Source organism: Oncorhynchus gorbuscha, linkage group LG16, assembly GCF_021184085.1.
Source record: "Oncorhynchus gorbuscha isolate QuinsamMale2020 ecotype Even-year linkage group LG16, OgorEven_v1.0, whole genome shotgun sequence".
Classification (NCBI taxonomy): Eukaryota; Metazoa; Chordata; class Actinopteri; order Salmoniformes; family Salmonidae; genus Oncorhynchus; species Oncorhynchus gorbuscha.
In genome coordinates, this window is record NC_060188.1 from 26,700,742 (window position 1) to 26,726,560 (window position 25,819).

The following is a 25,819-nucleotide window of genomic DNA, read 5'->3' on the forward strand; positions in this document are numbered from 1 at the left end:
GCATCTGTCCTCGTTGCTCCTAGACCTTAGTGCTGCTTTTGATACCATCGATCACCACATGCTTTTGGAGAGATCGGAAACCCAAATTGGTCTACATGGACAAGTTCTGGCCTGGTTTAGAAAGCACTAAATAAACTTCAGTTAGTGCTAAAAACGGCTGCTAGAATCCTGACTAGAACCCCAAAAAAATATCATATTACTCCAGTACTAGTCTCCCTCCAGTGCTAATCTTACTCCTTCCTGTCAAGGCAAGGGCTGATTTCAAGGTTTTACTGCTAACCTACAAAGCATTACATGGGCTTGCTCCTACCTATCTCTCTGATTTGGTCCTGCCGTACATACCTACACGTACGCTACGGTCACAAGACGCAGGCCTCATAATTGTCCCTAGAATTTCTAAGCAAACAGTTGAAGGCAGGGCTTTCTCCTATAGAGCTCCATTTTTATGGAATGGTCTGCCTACCTATGTGAGAGACGCAAACTCGGTCTCAACCTTTAAGTCTTTATTGAAGACTCATCTCTTCAGTGGGTCATATGATTGAGTGTAGTCTGGCCCAGCAGTGTGAAGGTGAATGGAAAGGCTCTAGAGCAACGAACCGCCCTTGCTGTCTCTGCCTGGCCGGTTCCCCTCTTTCCACTGGGATTCTCTGCCACTAACCCTATTACAGGGGCTGAGTCACTGGCTTACTGGTGCTCTTTCATGCCTTCCCTAGGAGGGGTGCGTCACTTGAGTGGGTTGAGTCACTGATGTGATCGTCCTGTCTGGGTTGTGCCGTGGCGGAGATATTTGTGGGCTATACTTGGCCTTGTCTCAGGATGGTAAGTTGGTGGTTGAACATATCCCTCTAGTGGTGTGGGGGCTGTGCTTTGGCAAAGTGGGTGGGGTTATATCCTTTTGTCTGGCCCTGTCCGGGGGTATCATTGGATGGGGCCACAGTGTCTCCTGACCATTCCTGTCTCAGCCTCCAGTATTTATGCTGCAGTAGTTTATGTGTCGGGGGGCTGGGGTCAGTTTGTTATATCTGGAGTACTTCTCCTGTCTTTTCCAGTGTCCTGTGTGAATTTAAGTATGTTCTCTCTAATTCTCTCTTTCTTTCTCTCTCTCGGAGGACCTGAGCCCTAGGACCATGCCTCAGGACTACGTTGTCACGTTATGACCTTAGTTCTTTTGTTATGTCTTTGTTTTAGTTTGGTCAGGGCGTGAGTTGGGGTGGGTAGTCTATGTTATTTTTTCTATGTTGTGTTTATGTGTTTGGCCTGGTATGGTTCTCACTCAGAGGCAGGTGTCGTTCGTTGTCTCTGATTGAGAATCATACTTAGGTAGCCTTTTTCCACCTGTGTTTTGTGGGTGATTATTTTCTGTTTTGTGTCTTCACCAGACAGGACTGTTTCGTTGTCGTTTGGTTCTTTCACTTTGTTGTTTTTTTATTCAGTGTTCAGTTGATTTATTAAATATTAACATGGACACATACCACGCTGCGCATTGGTCCGATCTTGACTACTCTTCCTCAGATGACGAGGAGAATCGTTACATACCTGGCACGATGACTCCTTGCTGTCCTCAGTCCACCTGGCCGTGCATCTTTCCTAGCCACCGTGCTTCTACACCTGCATTGCTTGCTATTTGGGGTTTTAGGCTGGGTTTCTGTACAGCACTTTGAGATATCAGCTGATGTACGAAGGGCTATATAAATACATTTGATTTGATTTGATACGTCTGCGTGTGATTGGTTCTCCACTGTACTCATTCAACTGGATGCATGTCAGAAGCAGTCACAAGCTTTTACCATGGATCTGGGTAGGGTGAAATACAAGGCAGTACACTAACCATCTTCCCCTCCCAGTGAGGAAGAGCAGAGCATCCTACTCTCAGCAGATTAGGCAGACAAACCTGTCCTGCATATTAATGTCACACAAGATCAGACATGGTTTTAATTGCGCCATAATTAGTCCCCACAACACTGTCAGACACCTGGGCAACTATTTCTCTCTCCATAGAGGTCCAGGGTGTATGTTGAAGTGTATAACTAGGGAGAAACCTAAAATGCCCAAAGGTACTAAATAAGGATGCTTCCTAAATGGAAGCCTATTCCCTACATAGTGCACTACTTTTGACCAGATCCCATAGGGGCCCTATGGTGCACTATAAACAAAATAGGGTGCCATTTGGGACGCAGCCCAACTCCCTTCAGAGGGCATGATGAGGCATCAATTATGTTTTAGGTTGTGTACAGTAAATGTCTGTTCTTTATCTGCTGTTATGGATGTTCAAGTATTCTTTCTCCATCCAACACATATGGCTGTTAATCCAATAGATCTGTTCCCCCTCAATGATGTCTCAGACAATTAAAAACAAGCCCAAACACTGATTTGTTGCATACCTTAATGATGAAATAGAAACCTGTCTTTCATTATAAGCTTGAGTGAATGGCTCCCTGGCGTGTGACACTATGAGAGATTAGATATTGAATATTCTCATAACATTCCCCCTAACCACCACCCCCAACCACCACTTCATCCTCAATCTCGCCTGAGGAGAACCCCACCCCCCCACCCCCCATCTTCACGTGTGTGTGTGTGTGTGTGTGTGTGTGTGTGTGTGTGTGTGTGTGTGTGTGTGTGTGTGTGTGTGTGTGTGTGTGTGTGTGTGTGTGTGTGTGTGTGTGTGTGTGTGTGTGTGTGTGTGTGTGTGTGTGTGTGTGTGTGTGTGTGTGTGTGTATTCCCAGAAAACAAATGGAAGAATAATGAATATGCAGGTAGAAAATCAATACTTGTATCGGTCAATCTTTAACTTTCTGGGGTGATGATAAGGTTGACAGGGGTGGATCTCCTGACTAATTCAGACACACACACACAAACACATACATATACACAAGGATCGTTTTAATTAGCAGGAATGTACTCGGTGGTGGAAAGAAGAGCTAGGCACTAAAGCGTGGGCTTATTCATCCCCACAGTCTGTGTTTTCATTACTAAACCACCTCAGGGACCAGCTCAGGTCTGCCTCCACTTTGTTGTGTTCATCTGTTAGGAAACCATCTAGTTCGGCTGGAACATGTAAGAGGCATCAAGGGAAAGTTCTCTAGATTAAAATTCTGGTGGAGGATTTTCATCTCAAGACGTGCAATTTGGCTGGCATATACTGGCTGGCATATACTGGCTGGCATATACTGGCTGGCATATACTGGCTGGAATATACTGGCTGGCATATACTGGCTGGAATATACTGGCTGGCATATACTGGCTGGAATATACTGGCTGGCATATACTGGCTGGCATATACTGGCTGGAATATACTGGCTGGCATATCATGGCTGGCATATACTGGCTGGAATATACTGGCTGGCATATACTGGCTGGCATATACAGGCTGGAATATACTGGCTGGCATATAATGGCTGGCATATACTGGCTGGAATATACTGGCTGACATATACTGGCTGGAATATACTGGCTGGCATATATTGGCTGGCATATACTGGCTGGCATATACTGGCTGGCATATACTGGCTGGAATATACTGGCTGGAATATACTGGCTGGCATATACTGGCTGGCATATACTGGCTGGCATATACTGGCTGGAATATACTGGCTGGCATATAATGGCTGGCATATACTGGCTGGAATATACTGGCTGACATATACTGGCTGGCATATACTGGCTGAAATATACTGGCTGGCATATACTGGCTGGAAAATACTGGCTGAAATATACTGGCTGGCATATACTGGCTGGCATATACTGGCTGGCATATACTGGCTGGCATATACAGGCTGGCATATACTGGCTGGCATATACTGGCTGGCATATACAGGCTGGCATATATTGGCCTGCATATACATATATTGGCTGGCATATACTGGCTGGCATATACTGGCTGGCATATACTGGCTGGCATATACAGGCTGGCATATACTGGCTGGCATATACTGGCTGGCATATACAGGCTGGCATATACTGGCTGGCATATACTGGCTGGCATATACTGGCCGGCATATACTGGCTGGCAAATATTGACTATTGACTGGCATATACTGGCCGGCATATATTGGCTGGCATATATTGGCCTGCATATACATGTATTGGCTGGCATTTATTGGCTGGCATATACTGGCTGGCATATACTGGCTGGCATATATTGGCTGGCATATATTGGCTGGCATATATTGGGTGGCATATATTGGCTGGCATATACTGGCTGGCATATACTGGCTGGCATATACTGGCTGGCATATACTGGCCGGTATATACTGGCTGGCAAATATTGACTATTGACTGGCATATACTGGCCGGCATATATTGGCTGGCATATATTGGCCTGCATATACATGTATTGGCTGGCATATATTGGCTGGCATATACTGGCTGGCATATACTGGCTGGCATATATTGGCTGGCATATATTGGCTGGCATATATTGGGTGGCATATATTGGCTGGCATATACTGGGTGGCATATACTGGCTGGCATATATTGGCTGGCATATACTGGCTGGCATATATTGGCTGGCATATATTGGCTGACATATACTGGGTGGCATATACTGGCTGGCATATATTGACTGGCATATACTGGCTGGCATATATTGTCTGGCATATACTGGCTGGCATATATTGGCTGGCATATACTGAGTGGCATATACTGGCTGGCATATATTGTCTGGCATATACTGGCTGGCATATATTGGCTGGCATATATTGGCTGGCATATACTGGCTTGCATATACTGGCTGGCATATATTGTCTGGCATATACTGGCTGGCATATATTGTCTGGCATATACTGGCTGGCATATATTGTCTGGCATATATTGGCTGGCGTATACTGGCTGGCATATATTGGCTGGCATATATTGGCTGGCATATACTGGCTGGAATATACTGGCTGGCATATACTGGCTGCCATATACTGGCTGGCATATACTGGCTGGCAAATATTGACTATTGACTGGCATATACTGGCCGGCATATACTGGCTGGCATATACTGGCTGGCATATATTGGCTGGCATATACTGGCTGGCATATACTGGCTGGCATATATTGGCTGGCATATATTGGCCTGCATATACATGTATTGGCTGGCATATATTGGCTGGCATATACTGGCTGGCATATACTGGCTGGCATATATTGTCTGGCATATACTGGCTGGCATATATTGTCTGGCATATACTGGCTGGCATATATTGGCTGGCATATATTGGCTGGCATATATTGGGTGGCATATATTGGCTGGCATATACTGGGTGGCATATACTGGCTGGCATATATTGGCTGGCATATATTGGCTGGCATATATTGGGTGGCATATATTGGCTGGCATATACTGGGTGGCATATACTGGCTGGCATATATTGGCTGGAATATACTGGCTGGCATATATTGGCTGGCATATATTGGCTGGCATATACTGGCTGGCATATATTGTCTGGCATATACTGGCTGGCATATATTGGCTGGCATATACTGGGTGGCATATACTGGCTGGCATATATTGTCTGGCATATACTGGCTGGCATATATTGGCTGGCATATATTGGCTGGCATATACTGGCTGGCATATATTGTCTGGCATATACTGGCTGGCATATATTGTCTGGCATATACTGGCTGGCATATATTGGCTGGCATATATTGGCTGGCATATATTGGCTGGCATATACTGGCTGGAATATATTGGCTGGCATATACTGGCTGGAATATATTGGCTGGCATATACTGGCTGGAATATATTGGCTGGCATGTGGCTGTGTAGCACTTCTTATTTTTCCAGGTGCAGTGTACAGATGTAGGATCTTAAATTGAGCCAGTTAGCTACAGCGGTAACAGGAAATGTGAATTATTATGTGGATTATATTTAATGGACATTTTTGTTATTGGGGTTATTACATTTGTCTTAAGGGAAAATCTAACTTCAGAACATTTGGTAAACCTCATATACACTTCAAGTTTTAAAAGTCCTGCATAGTAGGAACATTCTCCTGCAACAGGGTGATCAAATGAAGATCCTACATCTGTATGTGTGTGTGCATGTACAAACCCTGTGCACTCATACGTTGTGTGTTTACCTCTCTTGACTCCTTTCTAGGAGTCCAGGTTTCCCCCAGGACACTGGCCAGTGTGCTATAGCTTACTGATAATATCGACAGGCAAATTGGGAATGGATGTAGACAGTAAATTGTCATTATGAATGGCCATTCAGCTACACTACATGGCCAAAAGCATGTGGACACCCCTTCACATTAGTGGATTTGGCTATTTCAGCCACACCCGTTGCTGACAGGTGTATAAAATCCATAAATCTCCATAGACAAACATTGGCAGTAGAATGGCCTTACTCGGGCTACCAAAAAGAGGCGCAGTGGCCTAAGGAACTGCATCTCAGTGCTTGAGGCGTCACTACAGAAACCAGGGTTCGATTCCAGGCTGTTTCACAACCGACCGTGATTGGGAGTCCCACAGTGCCCAACCTCACTAATGCTCTCGTGGCTGAATGATCCAACATCTAGAAGAGTGGATGCTGTTATAGCAGCAAAGGGGGGACCAACCCCACATGAATTCCCATGATTTTGGAATGAGATGTTCGATGAGCAGGTGTCCACATACTTTTGGCCCTGCAGTGCGTGACTAGACCTCCTGTATGGACACCATCCGATAGTAATTGGGCATGAATGTATACAATCCAGATCACCAGACAGTGAGTTGTCTGTATGAATAATGTCAGATGGCAATTCAGATAACACACCATGTATGTCTCACAGTGGTTGTTATTAACAGCATGAGAGGGGAGTAAGTGAAGTATGCAGAGACAGAGTGGAGAGGGAGAACTAACAAAGGTACTTCTAATCCCCCTGGCTTCTCCTCAGTAAAGGCCAACTGACTGATCAGATTGCTGAAATAGATGCCAGACATTCGGCTGTAAAAAAAACTCTCCACATCACAAGCCTGGGAAATGCCTGTGAGTGTATGGAGATACAGAGGAACCCAGAGCAAAGTTTTAGTTTAAATTAGAGGTCGACCGATTATGATTTTTCAACGCCGATACCGATACCGAATATTGGAGGACCGAAAAAAGCAGATGCCGATAAATCGGCCAAATTTAAAAATGTATTTGTAATAATGACAATTACAACAATACTGAATGAACACTTATTTTAACTTAATATAATACATCAATAAAATAAATGTAGCATCAAATAAATAATGAAACATGTGCAATTTGGTTTAAATAATGCAAAAACAAAGTGTTGGAGAATAAAGTAAAAGTGCAATATGTGCCATGTAAGAGTTCCTTGCTCAGAACAGGAGAACATATGAAAGCTGGTGGTTCCTTTAACATGAGTCTTCAATATTCCCAGGTAAGAAGCTTTAGGTTTTAATTATTATATGAATTATAGGACTATTTCTCTCTATACCATTTGTATTTCATATACCTTTGACTACTGGATGTTCTTATAGGCACTTTATTATTGCCAATGTAACAGTATAGCTTCCGTCCCTCTCCTCGCCCCTACCTGGGCTCGAACCAGGAACACATCGACAACAGCCACCCTCGAAGCAGCGTTACCCATGAAGAGCAAGCGAATACCTACTCCAAGTCTCAGAGCGATTGACGTTTGAAACGCTATTAGCGCTAACTAGCCAGCCATTTCACATCGGTTACACCAGCCTCATCTCGGGAGTTGATGGGATTGAAGTCATAAACAGCGCAATGGTTGAAGCACAGAAAAGAGCTGCTGGCAAAACGCACAAAAGTGCTGTTTGAATGAATGCTTACGAGCCTGCTGGTGCCTACCACCACTCAGTCAGACTGCTCTATCAAATCATAGACTTAATTATAACATAATAACACAGAAATACGAGTCTTAGGTCATTAATATGGTCGAATCCTCTTGTGGGACATTTATTTTGAAGGCACGTACAAGTAACAACTGCACGAGGACAGACAGTGACTGACAGGCTGACACATGTCACAGTTACAAATAGTTGCTAGCTAGAAATTGCACAAAAAAATAGTTTTTCAAAGATGTCAAAGGAAAGGAAAGTAGACAATGAATGTAGGGTGTTTTGTTTTGGCCTTTTTGCATATCAGATGTACAGCCTTGTCACAGCCTTCATGGTAAAATGACTCAAGTAGAAGCCAACAATCTCCCCCACCTTCCCACACAACTAGTCTGTTCCCTATCAGATGACCAGCGGGAGAAGTATACTTCGCTGCTGTGTGCTTTGAACGGTGAGTTTTATTGTCGTTTTGAGGATTTCAAAGTGTTGGAAAATTACATGCTGTTGGTTTCCTCTCCTTTCACCTTCAATGTGGACAACGCTCCCACTGACCTGCAACTTATCCATCTTCAGTCTGATGCAGTGATTGGAGAACTACTCAAAACAATGTCACTGACGAGGTTCTATGCATCTCTTGATGAACAAAACTTTCCAAAGATTAGGAGTCATGCTCAGAAGACGTTTGTAGTGTTTGGGTCAACCTATGTATGTGAAAAGACATTTTCAGTGATGAATTATAGCAAGTCAAGGCACAGATCATCTCTTACTGACTCACCGACAGAAACTATACCTGACTTCACTGCTCGAGTCAATGCCCATCAGAGACTTCACTCCTCACACTGATTGAGTAGTTTAAATGTAATGTTGAGCTCTCATTCTTGTGTTTTTGTGCATACACATTCTGTCCGTGGTGCTGAATGCACAGTGTACTTTTCCCTCCGTGTAGTTCATTGCCTGTTAAATAATGAAAATACCTGCCAAAATGAGAATATGGATGTGGTTTATTTCTGTGCATGTTAAAAAAGTAAAATAAGTAGCATATCTGGACGTGATTTACAGTAGATATATCTGTCAACACAGTCATACACATGATGTATAATCCTGTATTATGATTCTGACCCGCGATGGCAAAAATATATTCTTATGTGGCCCTCCATGGAAAATAATTGCCCATGCCTGGTCTTAACCTTTTTTGTCCTCCATAAATACACTCCACCTAATTTGCTCTTTTGCAACTCTTTGCCCTCTGAGTGTAATTGGGAGCTTTGGAGGTTGCCTGGTGGTCTGGGGCTTGTAAATAATAATAAAATATGTTGATTAAACGTACAATTGTAACGCAACCAGCTGCAATCGGATTGTGAATTTGCTCAATAAAAATTCCCACACAACATTTGTGATGTGAGTTTGCTCAACACGATTATTTTGGAAGACCCGGGGTGAGAGGAGCAAACTCACAGTCCTCTTGCAGCTGGACGCATTACAATTGTAAGTTACACGTTTCTTTTTACAGTGTGTGACAGCAGCAGTGACAGACACACATAGAGGAAATGTATTAAGTCAGGCCAGGACAGGGCCACAATGTGGTGACAGAGACTGAGTGTCCACTCCGACCTCCAGCCACACACTGTCTGGTCAACAGTCTGCCTGCTCCCCAACACCCTGTCATGTTTGGAATGTCACACAGACCAGCAGGCAGACAGGGAAGCCATGGCTGCCCTGGCCTACAGCTTGGTTTACAGGTGCATGCAGGGAAAAATAACTCAAGACGTGAAGGGTCAAACTGATGACAAAATGTTTTCCTCAGAGACGAGTACAACATGCACGTGATGTCAGCTGTCACTTTGAGTACAGTCGAAGCTCCTCTCACCCCGGGTTAAGAAGCAGCATGTGGTGACTCATTTAAATATGAACAAAACATTGTGTTGTTTTGCTTTAGTTAATTCAGTGAGCTGTGTGTTGCCTTGTCAACCTGACTCACCTCGAAGGCAGCATGACTGTTTTGACTTTTTGATGAGGAAATAGTGCAATGATGGTGGTGGTAACCTTGACGACGTCCAATAGATGCTTATAGGCATAGCGCTAACAAGTAACCAGAGGGATCTGCCCGGAATCTCTTATGATTAACACCTGGTGAGGTTTGATACATGGCTTATTGTTCACTGTAAAAATAGAAAGACTCAAAACACCATGATTGCGTAATGAAGCCACAAAAAGTAGTACACCTGAGCTTAGAACAGGTGTTTGGAGGGTGTTTGAATGTAAACCCAATGTAAGTGTTTTGATACACAGAAAGCATTATAGCCTAAATAAATATAATGAATAAAACCACCTTAATATGTTGCTCAAAATGTAAGTATTTTTTAATCTCCTTCCTATCTTGCCACGTGGTTCTGTTTTTAGAGGATGCTTGTTGTAAAACCTCTAGTTACTGCTAGTGGATTTAGCACTGCTCAACAATGCCTGCCAAAATGGGTTAAACTTGCAAATTACCAAATACATAAATCAATGTTTTAAAATACTTCCGAAAAAGTGATCTAATTCTGCACTAGACAGGATTTGAAACACCATAATAGTGTTAAGAAGCTTTAAGGAGAGGAAACAGGGCCTCCTGAGTGGCGCAGCGGTCTAAGGCACTGCATCACAGTGCTTAAGGTGTCACTACAGACCCGGGTTCGATCAGAGGCTGCATCACAGCCGGCCACAACCGGGAGACCCATGAGGCGGCACACAATTGGCCAAGTGTTGTCCGGGTTAGGTGAGGGGTTGGCCGGCTGGGATTTCCTTGTCCCATCGCACTTTAGTGACTCCTTGTGGCGGGCCAGGCGCCTGCAAGCTGACCTCGGTTGTCAGCTGTATGGTGTTTCCTCCGACAATTTGGTGCGACTGGCTTCTGAGTTAAGTAAGCAGTGTGGCTTGGCAGGGTCGTGTTTCGGAGGATGCATGGCTCTCAACCTTTGCCTCCCCTGAGTCTGTAGGGGAGTTGCAGAGACTAACTAACAATTGGACAGAAAAAAGGGGTGAAAAGTACAACAATAAAAAGTGAGGAAATTAAACCAAAAGAGAAGATGTCTAATTGCACTAAACGAACTCGAAACACAAAAATGGTGTTTTCAACCTTTTCCGGTAGGCTCTCAGTCCCTAGCAAAGTGTTCCACAACAAATTGATTAAAAGGTGTTACAACGGGGCCTCCCGAGTGTTTTGGAGGCATGACTCGACCTTCGCCTCTCCTGAGCCTGTTGGGGAGTTGCAACGATGAGACAAGATCGTAATTGGATATCATGAAAAAGGGAGTAAAATACAAAAAAGGGGGTGATACAACATACCATGTAATGTTTCAAAACATCTCAGGATGATGTGTTTCAAAACTCCAGCAAAGTTAAGGTTTCGTCTCCTTCTCGTTGGTGGCAGCTCAGTTGCTACTAGTTGATGTTACAAAGCACTTGATTTTAACAGCGTGAATAATTAATGGAGCTGAATTGGGGGGTTAGATCTAACATTCATCTGTTTGGGCTGAGTAATAACAAGAAGATGATCACACCCCACTGGGCACACACTGGTTGAATCAACCTGGTTTCCACAACATTTCAACAAAATTACATTGAACCAATGTGGAATAGATGTTGAATTGACATCTGTGCCCAGTGGGACAGACTAGTTACAGTGCTGCTTGAAAGTATGTGAACCCTACAGTGCCGGTCATTATTTTGGTATAAAACATACATCAAATCCTTATCTAAACCCCAATTCGTAATAAAGACATTCCAAGTAAATGACAGAAACAAACAAACAAAAATATTTTCATTGTTTATTTAACAAAAGTGGTTTATTTAACAGAAACTCAGATTTGATGTGTCCACAAATATGTGAACCCCTTCAGTCAATAGCTTGTGGCACCTCCACTAGCAGCGATAACTTGGAGTAAACATCACCTATAGCCAGTCAGTCAGTCTCTGACATCTGTTTTTAGGGATTTTTGCCCACTCCTCCTTACAGGACTCAGCCAAGTGAGGTTTGAGGGGTGTCTGGCATGCCCACTTCAGGTATTGCCACAGCATCTCAATTGGATTTAGGTCAGGACTTTGACTTGGCCCATCCAAAACACAAAGCTTCTTTCTGCTGAGCCATTCTTTGGAAGATTTGCTTGAATGCTCTGGGTCGTTGTCTCGTTGGAAGTCGTCCAGGTCAAGAGGAGGAAAAGCAGCCCCAGATCTTGACATTCCCACCACCATGCTTGACTGTTGGGATAAGGTTCTTTTGGTGGTAGGCAGTGTTGGGTTTTCACCAAACCTAGCGGTGTCGATTGTGACCAAAAAGGTCAATTTTGGACTAATGGGTCCAGAGAATGGACTTCCAGAAACCTTCAGGTTTGTCCAGGTGGTCTCTGGCATAGTTAAGACAGGCAATTTGGTTCTTTTTTGGCAGCAGAGGCTTCTTCCGAGCAACCCATCCATCAATAGCATTTTGATTCAGTGTTCTTATTGTTGAAGCATGTTACCTGAGATGCAACAAGGGAGGTCTGCAAATCTCTAGAAGTTATGTTTGGGTTGGCTTTCACACAATTTTTTTGTTGTTCTGGTGGCTCTTGGGGATATTTTGGAAGGGCGTCCACTCCTAGGTCGAGTTGCTGTCATGTTAAATGCTCTCCATTTGTAAAGTATTTGCAGAACAGTGGACCGATGGAGCTCAAATCTTTTTGAGAGGATTTTATAACCCCAGACTGATGTGCTCTCACTACCCTCGTCCTGATGTCCTCTGAGATCTCCTTTCCTCTCCGCATGGTGTGCTTTGTATTCACCGAGATGGGTAACACCAAACTGACCAGGTTTCTGATCTCTACTTGTCAGAATCCCGCCCAAACTCTTTCCTAACGATCTCTCCTTTTGATTGGTTCATGTGGTACCTAATTGTTTACCCACCAGATTCTACTTACCTGCTTGATTTAACCAATGCAACCTGGGGTTCACTTATTTTTGCACCTGCAGTAATTATTTTTTCATTTTGTTCTTCTACTACATGCATGCTTTTCTCTACACCAACATATGTCAGATCAAAAAGACTGGTTCTGATTAAATGAAGATTTCATGGTAAAAACTTTAAAAATCTGTATTTGCACAAGGGGTTGACATACTTTTTAAGCAGCAGTGTATGTAATGTTAGTGACTGACAGCACTGATGTCTTCTCAAACACAATGAAGAGACATGGGTCAGAGAGGTAGTCTCTTCTCCCTACAGTCAAGCTGTTGCTTTATTTGAGATTTTTAGAGTATGTGAAAATACAGTAAAATAGCCCTAACATTTGACCACTATATTTCCCACAAAGTAACATCTTAACATAACGACAACAGCAATAGCTTCAGTGAATCAAGTTGACATGATCTGAGTTGACGCATTGAATAGTGTTAAATTATTACGAAAACAGATATGTAAAGTGACTTTTTCTAGAAAGCACTTGTGGTTCGAATGATCTAAAGAAAACTCCACACATTCTTCATGTTGTTAACTCTGTCTGGTTACAAAAGCAATGTCAAACTGACTACTGTATTTCTGTCTGTCTGACCTACTCCCATCATTTACCCACTCAATACGAGTCCCTTTTCAGCATTTCTTTTTTTACACGTTTCTATTCTCATATATGGCAACAGGAAGTATCAACTAGAGGTCGACTGATTAATCGGAATGGCCGATTAATTAGGGCCGATTTCAAGTTTTCATAACAATCGGAAATCTGTATTTTGGGCCCCGATTTGCCGATATTTTAATTTTAAAATGTTATACCTTTATTTAACTAGGCAAGTCAGTTAAGAACACATTCTTATTTTCAATGACGGCCTAGGAACGGTGGGTTAACTGCCTTGTTCAGGGGCAGAACGACAGATTTTCAACTTGTCAGCTCGGGGGAACCAATCTTGCAACCTTACAGTTAACTAGTCCAACGCAATAACGACCTGCCTCTCTCTCGTTGCACTCCACAAGGAGACTGCCTGTTACACGAATGCAGTAAGACATGGTAAGTTGCTAGCTAGCATTAAACTTATCTCATAAAAAATTATCAATCATAATCCCTAGTTAACTACACATGGTTGATGATATTACTAGATATTATCTAGCGTGCCCTGCGTTGCATATAATCTGACTGAGCATACAAGCATACAAGTATCTGACTGAGTGGTGGAAGGCAGAAGCAGGCGTATAAACATTAATTCAAACAGCACTTTTGTGCGTTTTGCCAGCAAACAGTACTGTTTTGCAAACAGCACTTTCGTGCGTTGTGCGTCAAACATTGTGCTGTTTATGACTTCAAGCCTATCAACTCCCGAGATGAGGCTGGTGTAACTGAAGTGAAATGGCTAGCTAGTTAGCGCGCGCTAACTAGAGGGACGGAAGCTATACTGTTACACTGGCAATACTAAAGTGCCTATAAGAACATCCAATAGTCAAAGGTTAATGAAATACAAATGGTATAGAGGGAAATAGTCCTATAATTCCTATAATAACTACAACCTAAAACTTTTTACCTGGGAATATTGAAGACTGATGTTAAAATGAACCACAAGCTTTCATATGTTCTCATGTTCTGAGCAAGGAACTGAAACGTTAGCTGTCTTACATAGCACATGTTGCACTTTTACTTTCTTCTCCAACATTTTTTTGAACATTATTTAAACCAAATTGAACATGTTTCATTATTTACTTGAGGCTAAATTAATTTTATTGATGTATTATATTAAGTTAAAATAAGTGTTCATTCAGGATTGTTGAAATTGTCATTATTACAAAAAAAAATTAAATCGGCCGATTAACTGGGATCGGCTTTTTTTGGTCCTCCAATAATCGGCATCGGTATCTGCGTTGAAAAATTATAATTGTCGACCTCTAGTATCAACACAATATAGCATAGCGACAGCAACCATGTCCATTGTCCACTGAGAAGTTTCTTGTTCCATCTTCCTGATTCAACTCCTCCACTACCTTCTCCACAGAATGAAAGTCTTCTCCTCCAGCCGTCCAGTAAAGATGGCTGTTGTGCTGTCCTTGTGTGAAGGATTGATCCCCCAGTCAGTGCACTCCACAAACCCTACCCCAGGACCATGCAGCACTTCCTATTTCCCTCCTCTCCTCTCTCCACCCTGAGACTTCGTCTCGAGAGAACCAGTCCACTTCACCGTCCATCAGTCAAAAAAAAAAAATGTAAACAGCTCCAAAAAGATTCGCAAACACACACGAAAGCATATTTTTTCGTTTTTTGTCCTTGTTCCTCAGCAGTGCAAAACGAGAATAATAGAGGATTTCTTTAAAAGATAAAATTAAATTGAACAAAACAAAACCAATAAATAGAGTTCCTCATTCTGTCATATATTTCTGTGTATCATACTGTACTGTATGTATGTACATATATATATATATATATATATATATATATATATATATATATATATATATATATATATATATATTTGTCTTGGTGGGTCTCTACATGAGCACACAGCTCTTGGCCCGGTCCTTCTGCATGACAGGGGCAGGATCCAGGGTATCAGTCCGACCGGGCAGGGGGGGCAGGGGCAGCTGGGACACCCGTTTCAGGCCCCGGCGGGAGCTGCTGCGTTTCAGCTGAGGCTTCTGTGGCCGCCGCACAGACGCCAGCGTGGTGATGTGGAACACGTCCCGTACACTGTTCTCCGACACCTTTGAAGTGCACTCCACGTAGGCTACCGCACCTATCTGACGGGCCAACCCACTACCCTGAGGGGAGGGAGGAGAGGAAGGAGGGGTTTAGAGACAATCATCAACAACATCAAGAACATCATCATCAACAACATCAAGAACATCAACAACAACATCAAGAACATCATCATCAACAACAACATCAAGAACATCATCATCAAGAACATCATCATCAAGAACATCATCATCAACAACATCAATAACATCACCGTCAACAGCAGCATCAAGAACATCATCATCAACAACAACAAAATCAAGAACATCATCATCATCATCATCAACAACATCAAGAACAGCATCATCAAAAACATCATCAACAACAACAACATCAAGAACATCATCATCAACAATGTCAAGACATCATCAACAACAACAACATTAAGAACAACATCATCATCAACATCAAGAACATCGTCATTAAGAACATCATCATCAACAACATCAAGAACATCATCATCAACAACAACATCAAGAACATCATCATCAACAACAACATCAAGAACATCATCATCCACAACAACATCAAGAACATCATCAACAACAACATCAAGAACATCATCATCAAGAACATCAAGAACATCATCATCAACATCAAGAACATCATCATCATCAACAACAACATCAAGAACATCATCATCAAAAACATCATCAACAACAACATCAACAACATCAAGAACATCATCATCAAGAACATCAAGAACATCATCATCAAGAACATCAAGAACATCATCATCATCATCAACATCAAGAACATCATCATCATCAACAACAACATCAAGAACATCATCATCAAAAACATCATCAACAACATCATCATCATCAACAACATCAACAACATCATCAACAACAACATCAAGAACATCATCATCAACAACTTTAAGAACACCATCATCAACAACAACATCAACAACATCATCATCAACAACATCAATAACATCATCAACAACATCAAGAACATAATATCATCAACAACATCCTGCTGTTGTGAATAGTATCTACTGTTCTTCTTGAGGTACAATGACAGTTAATGTGCCATAACCGAGCACCAATGATCTCACATCACTGTAGTAAGATACAAGCAGGAGCCACAGAGATGCTGCTGGTCTAAACATCATGTCTACAGTGCAGATGCAGCTGCAGTTGAACCTGCCCTACATCTAATGAATAATCCATGACTCTCTCCCTCTGTCTCTCTCTCTCTCTCTCTGTCCCTCTCGGTCTCTCTCTCTTGCTCTCTGTGTCTCTCTCTCTGTCTCTCTCGGTCTCTCTCTCGGTCTGCCGCTCGGTCACTGTCCCTCTGTATCTCTCTCTCTCTCAAATTCAAGCTGCTTTAATGGCATGAAAAACATTGTGTCAATATTGCCAAAGCAACAATGTATACAATATACATTGTAACAAAATTATAAATGATAGTAAATAATCATATCAAATGGTAGTAAATAATAATACAAAATTAAATACAAAAATAATAACAATAAAATGGTAACAGTCAATAGTAGAAATGTAATAAATATAAAATCAAATTATGGAAAATGAAACTATAACTAACTTATAACTAAATAACGGTCATCTTCTTCTTTATATCAGTACTACAACTACAATCATCATTACTACGACTACTACTACCATCACTAAACTGTTATCACTACCATTACCACCCATATTTGGAATGATAAACATGAATAATTATAGTCATAACAATAATAGTAATAATACGTAAGTTACTGTTTACTATGCAGATGTTATTATTCAGTGTCCCTCAGGCTATGGCAGGAAAATACATATTTGGCTGCAAGAGGAGTCATTGCTCCTTCGCCCATGAGTATTCCTAATTTTTCCTCTGGGTTCAATTTATAAAAATTTGGAATATATGTAGTCATTTCTGTGAATAATGAATCTCTTTGTGAGGAATATTTATCACAGTAAAGGAGAAAGTGCATCTCTGTCTCTACCTCCCCTGTCATGCAGTGACCACATACACGCTCCTCTTTGGGTAGCCATGTCTTTTTATGTCTGCCGGTTTCTATTGCCAATCGGTGGTCACTCAGCCTGTACTTGGTAAGGATCTGTCTCTGCTTCGTATCTCTGACAGAGTAGAGATAATCAGCCAATTCATATTCTCTGTTTAGGGTCAGATAGCAATTTAGTCGGCTTTGGGATTTTGTTTCGTTTTTCCAGTATTGTAAATATCTCTCTCTCTCTCTCTCTCGCTCTCTCTGTTTCTCTCTCGGTCTCTCTGTCTCTTCTGCCAAGTTCTGGTGTGGCTGTTTAAAATGAGCAGAAAGCCCACCACAGGGAGCTCAGTGGGTCAGAGTTTTCCTCCAATTGTCTTGTACATGTACACTACTGTTCAAAAGTTTGGGATCACTTAGAAATGTCCTTGTTTTTGAATGAAAATCACTTTTTTTGTCAATTAAAATAACATCAAATGTATCAGAAATACAATGTAGACATTGTTAATGTTGTAAATGACTATTGTAGCTGGAAACAGCAGATTTTTTATGGAATATCTACATAGGCGTACAGAGGCCCATTATCAGCAACCATCACATCACGCCTGTGTTCCAATGGCACGTTGTGTTTGCTAATCCAAGTTTATCAATTTAAAAGGCTAATTTATCATTAGAAAACCCTTTTGCAATTATGTTATCACAGCTGAAAACTGTTGTTCTGATTAAAGAAGCAATAAAACTGGCCTTCTTTAGACAAGTTGAGTATCTGGAACGTCGGCATTTGTAGGTTTGATTACAGGCTCAAAATGGCCAGAAACAAATAACTTTCTTCTGAAACTTGTCAGTTTATTCTTGTTCTGAGAAATGAAGGCTATTCCATGCGAGAAATTGCCAAGAAACGGAATATCTCGTACAACGCTGTGTACTACTCCCTGCACAGAACAGTGCAAACTGGCTCTAACCAGAATAGAAAGAGAAGTGGGAGGCCCCGGTGCACAACTGAGCAAGAAGACAAGTACATTAGCGTGTCTAGTTTGAGAAACAGCCGCCTCACAAGTCCTCAACTGGCAGCTGTATTAAATAGTACCCGCAAGACACCAGTCTGAACGTCAACAGTGAAGAGGTGACTCTGGGATGCTGGTCTTCTAATGTACTTGTCCTCTTGCTCAATTTTCTAATGATCAATTAGCCTTTTAAAATGATCAACTTTGATTAGTTAACACAACGTGTCATTGGTTGCTGAGTGATGGTTGCTGATAATGGGCCTATGTATGTAGATATTCAATAACAAATCAGCCGTTTCCAGCGACAATAGTCATTTACAACATTAGCCATGTCTACACTATTTCTGATCAATTTGATGTTATTTTGATGGACATAAAAATGTGATTTTCTTTAAAAAACAAGGACATTTCTAAGTGACCCCAAACTTTTGAACAGTAGTGTACATGTATCTATTGTTATTCTTGAGGTACAATGACAGTTAATGTGCCATAACCGAGCACCAATGATCTCACATTACTGTAGTGAGATACAAGCAGGAGCCACAGATGGATTTGGTACTGTAGATATGTGGTAGTGGTGGAGTGTGGGCCTGAGGGCACACAGTGTGTTGTGAAATATGTGAATGATTTGTAATGTTTTTAAAATTGTATAAACTGCCTTCATTTTGCTGGACCCCAGGAAGAGTAGCCTTGGCAGCAGCTAATGGGGATCCATAATAAATACAAAAAAATACAAAATACAGAGATGCTGCTGGTCTAAACATAATGGCTACAGTGCAGACAGTTGAATCTGCCCTACATCTAATGAATAATCCATGACTCACTTTCTCTGTCTCTCGGTCTCTCCCTCTCTCTTTCGCTCTCTCTGTCTCTCTCTTGGTCTCTCTCTCTCTATCGCCCTGTCTCTCTCTCGCTCTATCTCGCTGTGTCTCTCTCGCGCTCTCTCTACGGTTCTCGCTCGGTCTCTCTCGCTCTCTCTCTATGGCTCTCGTGCGGTGTCTCTCTCTCTCTCGCTCAGTCTCGCTGTCTCTCTCTTGCTCTATCTTTTTGTCTCTCTATGGCTCTCACTCTGTCTCTCTCTCTCTGTCTCTCTTTCGCTCTCTGTTTCACTATTTCTCTCTCTCTCTCTCTCTCTCTCTCTCTCTCTCTCTCTCTGTCTCTCACTCTGTCTCTCTCCTCTTTCTCCTGCCAAGTTCTGGTGTTGCTGTTTAAACTGAGCAGAAAGCCCACCACAGAGAGCTCATTGGGCCAGAGTTGTCCTCCCATTGTCTGGTACATGTATATGTATTGGAGACTAGAGAGGAGAAACTAACTGTCTGTCCAAAGCCTGCCTGGCACTGTGTACTGCCTGCTTCAACCCAGGTCCAGTGTTAGCAAAGCTCACTGACTGAAAGGATACGTTGAATGGATGAAGTTTCAGTTTAGAATTCTATGGTACTGTATTTGCCCTCTCCTTTCTGGCTATATCTCCTTATTCTGCATTGGATTATGCCTGGTCCGGATGAAGTCTGTTTCCCTGTTTTACTTTGGTTTGTCTTCACACCCAGAGTCGTACGGGGACAGCCCGGCACTAATGCAGTACCAGATGAGAAGGCGGTACAATAGAACTCCAATGGCCCTCTCTGGGAATTACACTCACTCACACACAGATGGGGCCTTTCAGAACCACAGGCCTGGTGTGATCTTATCAAGACTCCTTCCTTACACAGTCACAGGAAGAGTCTCTATTAGGTGGAACCAACGATTTAGAGAAGGGAGGGAGGGAGGTAGCGAGGGAGGGGAGAGAGAGAGATTGAGGGGGAGGGAGAGAGATTAAGGAAGGGAGAGAGATTAAGGAAGGGAGAGAGCGAGAAAGAGAGAGATTGAGAGGGAGGGAGGGAGGGAGATAGAGTGATAGGCGAGAGATTAAGGGAGGGAGAGAGATTAAGGAAGGGAGAGAGAGAGCAAAAGAGAGAGGGGGAGATGGGCCTGACAAGCAGCAAAGCTTTATCAGATCGTGGCCAGATGAGTGTGTAATGTGTAGAGTTCACCCTCTGGTCACCTCACCTGTGACTCCTCAACTCTGCTACCGGAATTCAATTAGAGATCAACAACAGGATAACAAGCTGGGGGATATTGGATTAGATCAGCAAAAGTTGGCTGTTGGGAGCCTGCCTGGCGCTTGTACTGTATGTGACAGATTCCCTCGCAATTATAGACAGGTCAGAACAGTACAGTACAGTAGCTGCCTCAGACAGAAATAGAGTATGACGTAGAACAAAAACACAATAGCCCTAACATGAGCCTCTGAAACATTGTCCAAGAGCTTAATGGTGTCCAACTCTATATTTTGTTTGTCTATTTTATTGACATGTCTTGTTTCTTTCCTGTTGCTTTTTGGGGGACATGGATCTGGTTTTTGCCCCCGTGTCCAACCACAGCCAGCCCACAGCCAGATCACAGCCAGCCCACAGCCAGAACACAGCCAGATCACAGCCAGCCCACAGCCAGATCACAGCCATATCACAGCCAGCCCACAGCCAGCCCACAACCAGCCCACAACCAGCCCACAACCAGCCCACAGCCAGATCACAGCCAGCCCACAGCCAGCCCACAGCCAGATCACAGCCAGATCACAGCCAGCCCACAGCCAGCCCACAGCCAGATCACAGCCAGATCACAGCCAGCCCACAGCCAGCCCACAACCAGCCCACAACCAGCCCACAGCCAGATCACAGCCAGCCCACAGCCAGCCCACAGCCAGATCACAGCCAGATCACAGCCAGCCCACAGCCAGCCCACAGCCAGCCCACAACCAGCCCACAGCCAGATCACAGCCAGCCTCCACTCTGTGTATTTCAGGGAGCATTAGAAGAGAAACACGTAAAATGCTGACTATTTCGCAGATTTGCTGACCAGTTTATCACCTCCTCCCTTTTTCCCTACCAGCATCAGTGTTCCCTCCATCATTACCATGTCCCTGGCTAAGAGGATGTGGTAGTGTTCCCTCCATCATTACCATGTCCCTACATTAGAGGATGCGGTAGTGTTCCCTCCATCATTACCATGTCCATGGATTAGAGGATGTGGTAGCGTTCCCTCCATCATTACCATGTCCCTGGATTAGAGGATGTGGTAGTGTTCCCTCCATCATTACCATGTCCCTGGATTAGAGGATGCGGTAGTGTTCCCTCCATCATTACCATGTCCCTGGATTAGAGGATGTGGTAGTGTTCCCTCCATCATTACCATGTCCCTGGATTAGAGGATGTGGTAGTGTTCCCTCCATCATTACCATGTCCCTGGATTAGAGGATGTGGTAGTGTTCCCTCCATCATTACCATGTCCCTGGATTAGAGGATGTGGTAGCGTTCCCTCCATCATTACCATGTCCATGGATTAGAGGATGTGGTAGTGTTCCCTCCATCATTACCATGTCCCTGGATTAGAGGATGTGGTAGTGTTCCCTCCATCATTACCATGTCCCTGGATTAGAGGATGTGGTAGTGATCCCTCCATCATTACCATGTCCCTGGATTAGAGGATGTGGTAGTGATCCCTCCATCATTACCATGTCCCTGGATTAGAGGATGTGGTAGTGTTCCCTCCATCATTACTATGTCCCTGGATTAGAGGATGTGGTAGCGTTCCCTCCATCATTACCATGTCCCTGGCTAAGAGGATGTGGTAGTGTTCCCTCCATCATTACCATGTCCCTGGATTAGAGGATGTGGTAGTGTTCCCTCCATCATTACCATGTCCCTGGATTAGAGGATGTGGTAGTGTTCCCTCCATCATTACCATGTCCCTGGATTAGAGGATGTGGTAGTGTTCCCTCCATCATTACCATGTCCCTAGATTAGAGGATGTGGTAGCGTGCGATAAAAGGCCTTGTTTATCAAAGTTTGTTTTTCTATTCATTCCACCGTTTCAAAATCCCAAAATCTGCATGAATATTTCATCTCCGAGTAAAATGTGGCTCAACTTCTGAGACATAAATCCTATACATACCCACCCCCCCACCCTGCCACCCCCTAAACCCGGCATATTAGAGTCAGAACGCCAACCTCTGCAAAATGTCTGCTTCGGTGTGTTTCGTTGTATCGGGTAATATGTACATAATGTATGTGTGCGCGTTGATATAGCAACTGTGGGTGGCTACATCAACGCTGGGTTAAGGGTTAAAGCTAGTTTGACAATGGGTCGGCTCTGTCTCTCTCTTCTCCCCTGCGTGTCTCATTATAATTTGAAGGGTTATAACTCGTCTCCTTCCTGCTCTGTTTTCCTCTTTCATTTCTTCCTCCCTCCATCCTTTCCCCGCTGCTCTCCCTCTGCCCACCTGTTCGTGTGTGATGGGGATGCGGCGTTGCTTGGACAGCTCTCTCAGGGTGCCCACGTCAGTCCTCATGTCCAGCTTACAACCCACCAGAACCACCTTGGCATTGGGACAGAACTCCTGGGTCTCCCCCTGCCACTGTGGGATGGGCACACAGACAGGAGCATGTTAACAAGGACACATAAAGAGAGAGGCAGACAGGCAGACATACAGACAGGCAGACATACAGACAGGCAGACATACAGACAGTCAGACATACAGGCAGACAGACATACAGGCAGGCAGACAGACAGGCAGACATACAGACAGGCAGACATACAGACAGGCAGACATACAGGCAGACAGACATACAGGCAGGCAGACAGACAGGCAGACATACAGACAGGCAGACATACAGACAGACAGAGGTTAACGAAGAAACAGAAAGAGAGAGGTAGACAGACAGTTGAAACCTAATACAAATACAGTACATGTCAAATACTAGAGCTCTCATTTATTTCGTTTTTTGCAAATTCCAAGCCAACTCAAGCACACCTCAATTGGACCGAGATCAGTATTTGATCCAGGTCTGGGACAGACAGACAGACAGACAGACAGACAGACAGACAGACAGACAGACAGACAGACAGACAGACAGACAGACAGACAGACAGACAGACAGACAGACAGACAGACAGACAGACAGACAGACAGACAGACAGACAGACAGACAGACAGACAGACAGACAGACAGACAGACAGACAGACAGAAAGAAAGAAAGAGCATCAGTAAATAGCCAGCAGCACTCATCATTCACCTCACCAGCAGGACATTCCTATGAAAACAGTGTAATGACTCCACACAGAGGACCTTTACATTCTCTGACCCAAACTACCCTGGCCTGCGACACCCAGGACTCTACCCAGGCCACTTAGCTCATAGAGGAAGAGGGTTGACCCTGGCCCCTGTTAAGCAAAGAGGATGAACCGTTTCTTTGTCTCACCTAAATCTCTCTGTAATAGACATTATGTTCTCTGATTAGTCTAAATTCATGTAAATGAATGACTTTGCTTCCGCGGTCTCCCTGTGAGACCTCTGTTCTGTTCCCTGTGTATTTGTGTGAGTCTCCCAATATAGCTTCACGAGTTAGATGAATACGCAGATCTATGATTAGACCTCAGAGGAATCTATCATTTCACAATAATAGGGAAGCTGTTTCAATGAGCTCTAAATTCTCTTTGCCAATTGAGTGGTTTGGATAAGACTTACCAATCCAATAGAAATGGAGGAGAGAGATTTCTGTGTGATATAATACAATGAGATTAATTTAATTTCTTTCTACACGCAGGCTTGAGTCAATAGAGCTATTTTAGGTAGAGTACAGAACAGAAAACCCTGTGCAGTCCAGTTGAAACAACACCCTGTGAGATTAAATGTCATCGTTCAGGCTTCAGCTGGAAAATACATTCTGCCTCCCTTCTGCCACACAAATACCAAATAACACCCCCCCTCCCCAAAACACCCACCATGTCTGAAATCAACCAGGAGCCACATGCAGAATGCAGGGGTGTGCAGCCATCCGTCAAGAGTTAAACAACCTTTGACCCCCCCCACCCATGCTCCACCCCCATCTCTTCTATACCATCCAACCACGTTGCACCCCCATTCTCAATCCCCTCCCGCTCCTGTCATCTGATGACCTTGGTGACAGGCAAGGTCACAGAGGTCAAGAGTCTAATTTGAGACGGTGATTGGGCAACAGGTTTCCATTCGCACCCAGGTTTTAAAAATTAATGGAGCCACAGCTAGGGGTCAAGGGGTCATGGCCACCCCCTACCAAAGGGATTCATGGGAAAACCACAAGCCATGTCGACAGACGGGGGCACGGAACTCTGAGACTGAGACGGGCGGGTAGAACCAAGGTGTCGTGTGGGTTAGCTCTACAGAGCCTGTGGGTGGGGCGTGTTTTACCAGCTCCCCTCAGACCACTAAACACGTCAACAGAGCCGCCATGGGAATGTCTTTTACAAGGTCCTGAGCTCACAGGAGGAGACCTTCAAAGAGACGCACCACACATGGCCTCAAGATGGAGGACTACTGAGAGACCGCTGAGGGCCAGCGAGACTGGTTTACATGACACAAACACACACACACACACTGTTTTAAATGTGTAATGTAACAAATTTACTGACGCACACAAACTCTCTCATGAGAATAGCTGTAAAACATTCCCATGACCACATCACCACCCCACCTCCACACCTTACCACACTCTGCCTGGTTCCCTTCCCAAGCCCAGTATCAACATATCACACCCAAAAGCCACGGTAAAAACGTTAACTATCAGCATCTGTCCTGGCTTCTCACTTAATATGAAAGTCCCATAAATGCCCAGATTCACATAAATACTCTGTCTCCTTAAACAGCTGCTCTTTGATTGGTTGTTGCAAAGCTAATCTGCCATTGCTGGAGCTCCACTTCAAATCCCACCCAAACCGGGCTCCAGGGCCTCCTCTCATTCTCTAGTCTGACCTCTCATTCCAATAGGGGTCAAGGGGTCAAGTAGCCCTGCTGGTTTCATGGGGATAAAGGGGGTAGCTCTTACCCCCATTGTGACATTATTCTATTGTTGACGGGTCAGAATGTGTGCTGGCTATAGATAGCATGGGAACTCTATATGAGAAGGGGAGGCAGAGCAGTTTGGATGAGAATGTTAATAGAGAACGTTCTCTAATGGCAGGGCATGTTGTTTACATACCCTGGTTGTGATGAGGAGGAAGAGGAGGAAGAGGAAGGGGGGGTGGTGGAGGAGGAAGGTGAGGGAAAGGAGGAAGAGGAGGAGGTAGATACCGACCTTCTTCAGAACACTGTCCAGAGTCTCTGGGCGACTGATGTCAAAGCAGATGAGCACAGCGTCTGAGTCAGGATAGGCCAACGGCCGCACGTTGTCATAATACGAAGAACCTGCGGACACACAGACACGCATATAGTTAGACCCAGTCAGTACACTAGACACTTTATGTAAGGTCCCTTTACCTCATTCAACCCACGTGATTCTA

General features: G+C 43.7%; 1 protein-coding gene across 1 annotated transcript in view; it reads right to left on the reverse strand.

The window, feature by feature from the left end:
• Positions 1 to 15,224: 15,224 nt before the first annotated feature.
• LOC123998716 (rho-related GTP-binding protein RhoN-like) overlaps positions 15,225 to 25,819 on the reverse strand; it is a 51,339-nt gene continuing 40,744 nt past the window's right edge. Inside the window, exons 3-5 of the mRNA XM_046303812.1 lie at positions 25,615 to 25,724; positions 22,784 to 22,918; positions 15,225 to 15,527 (exon numbers count right to left, since the gene is read on the reverse strand). Of these exons, the coding sequence (XP_046159768.1) occupies positions 15,258 to 15,527; positions 22,784 to 22,918; positions 25,615 to 25,724 (515 nt within the window). The 3' untranslated portion in view covers positions 15,225 to 15,257. The remainder of the gene's footprint in view (positions 15,528 to 22,783; positions 22,919 to 25,614; positions 25,725 to 25,819) is intronic.